General features: G+C 39.0%; 1 protein-coding gene across 11 annotated transcripts in view; it reads right to left on the bottom strand.

Moving 5' to 3' along the window:
* mctp1a (multiple C2 domains, transmembrane 1a) overlaps positions 1-7,258 on the bottom strand; it is a 116,752-nt gene that overhangs the window by 43,937 nt on the left and 65,557 nt on the right. For all 11 annotated transcript variants that reach the window (XM_020594329.1, XM_020594332.1, XM_020594333.1 and 8 more), the window contains 4 exons: positions 6,441-6,534; positions 1,716-1,818; positions 731-833; positions 59-160 (listed from right to left, as the gene is read on the bottom strand). In XM_020594329.1, the coding sequence (XP_020449985.1) occupies positions 59-160; positions 731-833; positions 1,716-1,818; positions 6,441-6,534 (402 nt within the window). The remainder of the gene's footprint in view (positions 1-58; positions 161-730; positions 834-1,715; positions 1,819-6,440; positions 6,535-7,258) is intronic.

Genomic DNA, 7,258 nt, shown 5'->3' with positions numbered 1-7,258 from the left:
GGGGAAATAAAAAAAAAAGTCTAGGGAGGAGAATCAAAAAAGCAAAAGAAAGACTTACAGCATTAAAAATCACGTCTATTTCGAGAAAGATGACCCCTTTTGTTGGCCCTGTCAGCTCCTTGCTTTTCAAGGCGTAGGCTTTGCGTTCTCCATTTTGGATCTGTGGGAGAGGGACATGACAGGCGTCTGTCTAGCAATACCCGGCTGAATCGGCTTCCCGGGCCACCTTTGAACCCCAGCTGCTGGCGCTGACAGGGAACCCAAAACAACTGTGGCAACTCTGACAAGTACCTGTTCATTACCCACTGCAGCTCGACTCTGTCAAACAGAAATTAACTATCCTGGGGAATCACACTGTACAGCAGAGCATGGATATTCAGACCCCCAGTTCTTTCACAAGCGGTCTACATGTATAAATTTTCAAAAATAAGAGACACTTGTCTTTTTTCTCCAAGTCGCATCGTTCCATCTCTCGATCTCTGTCACTTTCATATCTCTCCTTACCTCACTTACTTTCTTCTCACCTATCAATCTCTTCCATTTTCTCTCCTCCTGTCATCTCTTTCTCTTTGTGAAATAATAACAGTCTAATCTGTGGAGCCACAAAAATAACCTCTGCTTTTTATATCTTCCACTGTGTGTTTTTATTCTTTCTGCTCCACTCTGATCTCTATATCATCCCCAAGGGGGAAAAAAAAGAAACACACAGAGAAATTTGCCTTTGACTCACATTTAGTAAAGGAATAGCCACTTTCCCCAGGAAGTCTGCACTTCTGTCTCGGTCCTCGTCGTACACAGTGACCTCGAGTACCGAGTGGATGTCCTTCACGTTACTAGACCACACACAAAGACAACACCACTGACATATATACCAAAAAATGGGCTACAAACTGAAATCATGTGAAAGTCATTCCATCTCGCACAAGCTTATTTAAATATTCAAATGCACAAAAACCAGTTTAAATCTAAAAAGCTGTAAGAGTGTAAGAAATGCCTCATATCTGAAAACCCTCTATTACATTTACATAATGGTTAAAAATAACATTAACGCATTTTATGTGACAGTTCACTACATTACTGCACAAGCTAAGTAGAACTAGTCTGAAGTTCAGACATGTCATCTTTTGAAAACTAGGTTACCAAGAAAATGGCTGATGTTATGTATAAAAAAGAGGGTACGAGAAAGACGTGCACTCAAAGAATAACTGAATTAACCTGTCCCTTCACTGGGAATTCACAAGTTTGTACAATGGGGAAAAATGACATCATATATATACGAGATGATGTAGTGCTAGACCTACATTAATGTTTACTTATAGCCACAGTATTACTAACATTTTTGAAAGAGCATTTTATGAATGAAGAAAAATTTGATAAGCTGTCTTTTTAACTCTGCTAATGTCTTTTTGGATTTGTGTCCTCATTTATGTTCCAAGTTTGTTAATGAAAACATCAGTCCACTCTACTGTGGCAGAGTGGACTACATAATTTTTTCCATTTTCAAATTAGTCCAGAATTACAATTAAAAACAAAAAAAAAAGAGTGCAATGAATAAAAAAAAAAAATCTTTTAGTAATGAGACTGTTGCTCTGACTTTAACAATCTTTAATTTAGAAAAATGTCATTAAAAGAAATGCATTTAAATTTTTATACTGAATACAAACTTCACGTCTGTGTGCATGCAGAGATGGACATGTATTGTAAAAGCCACTCACAAAGTGAAGACCTTGTTCCACTCCGGGTTGAGGTTTTTGTAAACAGTATGCGTCTGCAGCCGATCATTACTCAGCTCCACCACACAGAATGGGTCACTCTTACCTGCCGAGCACAAAAATTAAATAAAAATCAAATAAGAATGACCTTCTTAGTGAAAAGGGACATGTAAATATAGTACATTCAATAGGTTTGCTAATTTCAGGTTTAAAAGAAAGCAAGAATCTTAATCCCAACAGCTTTTATCTCTAATCCTTCACATTATTAGGACAAATAGTGTGTAGCATCCTCCCCATATACCACATGGCAGCTCCCATAGTAATCATGCTTCTTTCATTTTTAGCTTCAGTGCTATACATAATACAACACTATTAGTAGAACAGCTGCAAGCATGTCTATCAACATTCTGGAAACATGGACAAGAAGAAGATAATCTCCAGGACAACTGTGTCCCGGCAGGCACAAGGAGGGAGGTGGGAGAGAAAAGAGGGAGAAGACTGAGAACGGATGATGATCAGAACACAGAGGGTACGGTGGCTCTGAAGGCCAGGAGAGTTCAGAGTAGAGGATAAAGACAGCCAAGCAGGGGTGTGAGAATCGTAGCTTGATCAGTAATTCCAAAGTGAGTGGTGAGACGGTAGCAGCAACGATGTGGATAAAAAAAACATGAGTAAGAACAACATGAGAATGATGAAGAAATGACAGAAAAAACATTCCCTCTTCCCTCATCACCCTCTCTGCTTTGTTTTGACAGGAAAGTAAATTCATCAAAACAGTGAAAGGCTTTTGGCACCTAAAAGATTTAACTCTTGTTTATTACAGAGAAATCACTGCTGGAGTTTCACACACTGACAGCAACACCAGCCAATGCCCTAACACAAGCCACATTTTACAGCAGTGAAAACAAACCAGGGTAAATCCAAATGCAGATTTATCCTACAGAATAAATCATTTTAAAAATATGAAATAATTCGGAGTGGCTTGTCACTGCCAAAAGATAACTTAAAAAATTAGCTATAAACTATGGCTGACTATAAATCATATTCATTCCAACAGCACTTTCAATTCAGAATTTACTATGGTTTTATAAGTGAGGGGAGAAATGAAAAAATAAACAATCACAGTTAATCAGAGTTATTTCCTTCTCCAAAGAATAACATACTGTATTATAGCACCCAAAACCTGTAATGTCCTACATATTCTCTACTTGTTTGCTAACATCTTAAATTTAATTTTCTGTGTACACAGAAATGAGGGAAACCACGTGCCCATTCCTGCCAGCATGGCTCCAACTGCCTCAAAATGAGCCAAGAACAACAAAACTCTTACTTCTGGCTTTGATCATCATCATTTTTATTAAAACTGTTGGGAGCCGTTCATCCCGGCTTAGTTGAAAAGGCTGAGTTAGGAAGTAGTAGAAGAAACTCCCAGGAAAAATGTTGAGACTATTAAAATATTGGAACAGCAGCAATGCTGCATAATAAAACTCAAGAAAGTTAGGATTGAGTTCAAAGCCCCCCCCCCACCACATTTGTGCGTGTGCTTGTGTGTGTCCGTCGGTATGTGCGTGTCACGGGAAGCATGTGTGCATGTGAGAGTCATTGATTGGTGTGATTTCTTCAAATGTTGTGACAAGGGCAGAACATTTAGTGGGTGTGCAAAGTAAATGTCACCGTGATCAATGCTGAGCCGTAGGTGTTGCCTTTCATATCTGTTTGTGGGGCTCCACTGATGTAGAGTGTTTGAAGTGGATATTGACAGCTATGACTCCTACGATATAAAACAAGATACATTAATATACTGTAGAAGAAAGACAACTGACTCCTGGGCCTGCTTTGCTATGCATCTGTGTAGCCACCCTTTGTTAGCTATATAACTTGTATGCAGTGCATATAAACTATGTTTTATATCAAAAATGAAAATTCTTCCTTGGACTCATTATACACAAATGTTTATTTTGAAATTATAAAGCAGCAAAAGTGATATTTTAGCAGTTTTCATTCAGTATTTCCAGTAGTGAAAATTTTAATCATCCTAGTCTCCCTAGCATAAACAATTATAATGTTGTCCTCACAAATCAAGTCTGATTACATTTAAATGCAATCACCAAAATTAAGAGAAGGAAATTATTTCTGCAGAACTCTGTCCTTCCCCCGTTTTCTCGCTAATATTCAGTTTTTAATGACATGGCGGGCTGTGGTGCTGCAGAGAGCCAGTTGTCATTGGTGATGAACTTTCACCTTATTGGCTGCCAACACCAGAGGCAGCTGTCTTAACCAATTACACGCTCAGGTTTGAGCGCCGCTCATCCAGGTAATGTCCGAGCAAAGCTCCTCTCCCCTCTGGGTCCCCATCTCTGTGGCGCTGGCTGAGGGTCCGGAGCAAAGAGCAGGCCCAAACTCATTTCAGGGTGCTCTAAGGTAAGTGTGGAGAATGAATACAGTACGGTGACGGGGGAGCACGAGTGCGACTGCCTCGCATGAAGCTTCGAGTTAGTGAGGGGTGAGCTTGGAAAGGGAACAGACGTTGCTGTGTAATCACAATTATGTTTCAGGCTTTAAAATACAAATCAACTGTATTTTTGTTGTATTCCTTTTTTCCTTTCCTTGAATAGCCTATAAAATATAATCTACAGTATTTCCCCATGTTTCAAAAGTCTAGACTTTATTGTCAGATTTTATCTTGCAATTTACTGGAAAAGTGTGTGCACATGGTTTAGTGCTGCTGCAGCTGATGTGTGCGTGTTACTGCCAAAATGTTCTAACAGAATAGCAACCACTCAGAGGGACACGAGCTGGCTGACAAAAAGGATTGTTGGTTTTACAGACTATTTTCAGTTATCCTACTCAGACTGAAGAGGAGCTACTTCACAAAAACACTTCAGTTAGAGAGCGAGAAGGCCAGAAAGGTGAGTCAGAGGAGGAGGAGGAACAGAAAGACAGGAGAGAGGACAGGCAGTGTGAGAGAGAGCGGTGGGGAACTCTCTCTCTTTTGCTGACCTCCTCTCCCTTTCTCTGTTTGTCTGTCGGTTTCTCTCCCACCCTGCTCCTGACCCTCTCTTGGTCTGGACTGTTAAAATAGGGTGTTCATGTGGTGGGAGCTCTTATGTGGCTCTTACAGAGCTATTGTTTCTGCCTGTGACACAGACAGACATACACACACAGAATCCGACTCAAAACAGAAATAAGCCATCTAGAAACAGACCCTTAGCTTGTTATCGATATGAGTTCGATTACTGTATCTTATCTGTTAGAAAATATTTTCTAGGGAACAAAAGACAGGTATTTCCTTTGTGTGCTCAAGAACATAAATTCTAAGAAGGTTCCAGTGGATTGTCTTTGGCTATTAAAAAAAAAAAAAAGTTTACCCACATGTGAAAACGAACATGTTTTTTCCGAATATATGAAGTTTCCCATGTGAACTTCAGCATGTGATTTTCACTTTCAGGCAAATGTTTAAATGTACATGTTTTTCTGTTATTATTTCAAATGTTCCTAAGTGAAAGCAGCTTATGCTTGGTCGGTGTAATAAAAAATTGTCCCATGTCAAAAACTAATGAAAATGCTCAAATATAAAAACAAGCGCCAAGTCCAAAAATTCACATTTGTTCTGGGCTTTCAAATCTGAATTCAACATTTTCCAATTTTGCATTCAGTCTTAGTAGTTTATTTGAAATATTAGCCCACAAGCCACCGTGTCCTTTTTACTGTACTGTGAGCCTTGTGCAATAACTTCAAATAACCACGGGCTGCAAAGACACTGCTCTAAAAATCAAATATTCTCTATGACCACAGAGACAAAGTGAAAGGCAAATAAACAGCCAATAGACATATTTCACAGCTTTACTCTTTTGATTTTTTTTTTTTTTTTTTTTTTTTTTTTTTTTTTTACAAGTATCTATAAAGCTCTGACTGAATGTTGAGTTCTACATCGAGGTCACGGAGCAAATTTCTGCTCCAAGTGAAATACAAGAGCCAGACAGCCATTAGCCCTGTGCTCCAGCTGCTCTGGTCGCTCACCGCAATAACCCAAATCAACCAGCTCCACTCTGCACTGGCTAATGGGACTGTAGCTACTTCAAATGGGGAAAACGCTACACATTCTCTCTCTCTTACACACACATTTCCTTCTCTCTACTAGATAATACAGAGTGAAAAACGAGGCCTGTCCACTGTAGACCTAATTAAAAGTAAGAATTAATGGAGAATGGAGGATTCAGAGAGAGCAAGCAGAGAAAGAGCAGGAAGGGGGAGGAGGAGGGAGAGAGATTTGTTGGGTTCAAATGTGTACTTTTTCTTCTATTATTCAAATGAGCAGCCTGTAAAAAAAAATTCAGATACAAATTTAGCATCCTGCACAAAGTAGACTTTAACGCTCAGAATTCTCACAGAGGATCATCCCTTAAGCCAAAGTGACTATCTGTGGCTGGATTTATGGCTGATTGCTAGCAGATGAAAACATGCCACAGAAATGTTTAATATCTACATGCAAAACTTGTGCAACGCTTAAACAAAAATACTCTTGCCAATTGATATTACTGTATCACCTATCATACAGCACGTTGAAGGAGTGTTCACTCTGATAGTATAAACAAACTGCAAAACAACAACAAAAATAGAGCCGTGTCACATTAAGGTGCACAAATTTGATGAGCACAAATACAAGAGTGAAGTAAATTTTGACAATATACTGTATATATGAGGTTGTAGTCCTGTTGCTTGTCTTACCTGTGACATCTGCCGCCATCAGTCCCTCCGCCCTGATGACCTTTACCTGCACCAATCCGACATCTTTCAGGTTGTGGAACGACCTCCACAGGCTCTGAAACACCACAGGAACAGGGGTGAGAGGTCAAAGAGGATAGTAAATTAGCATAGACGGGAAAGACAGGTCACCAGTCTGACATTTCATTAAGAGAGTAAAGGGTAGAATATGTCCTTTAGCAGTCATTATTTGCAAATGCAGAGCTGGCATTTATAGCCAAATCTAACAGAGGACAAATGGCCTGATTTAATTTCAATGAATATCTGCGCTTGTCTGAGATGCTTCATAACTTTGTACTTTACAATGGAACTTTACTGATTTTGGTACAGAAGATGAGCTATGCAATAACATACTGTAAATGTTTACAGCAAATAAAATAGCACAGATAAATATAAGACAAACAGGAAACATAACATGGTGAACAAGTTGGACAACATCACAGAAAATCAGATTCTTCAACTTTCCACACAAGTAAACAGGCAAGCCACTTAGTGACAGAGGGAACTGTGTTTAGTGGACACAGTGTTTCCTGTTTTTGTGTAAGGACAATGGGGAGAGCAACAAAGTGAACAAAATGCAGACAAACATTTTAACATATAGAAGCGATTCTGAGGTGTAGTACTGTAAGAATTGGCAGTATTTTTAACCTAAAGCTAATTTGCTCCCTGATGCAAACTGTCAGTCTGGATAATTTAACAGAAAATGTTGGTTAGAATTGACTTTTTTTTTTAGTGTCACTCCACAAATTGCTTTCTTGCAATGTTTGAAAAAAGTGAGATAT

This window comes from Monopterus albus, unplaced genomic scaffold, assembly GCF_001952655.1.
Source record: "Monopterus albus unplaced genomic scaffold, M_albus_1.0 scaffold23.1, whole genome shotgun sequence".
NCBI lineage: Eukaryota > Metazoa > Chordata > Actinopteri > Synbranchiformes > Synbranchidae > Monopterus > Monopterus albus.
This window is presented reverse-complemented; position numbering and strand designations above follow the sequence as displayed.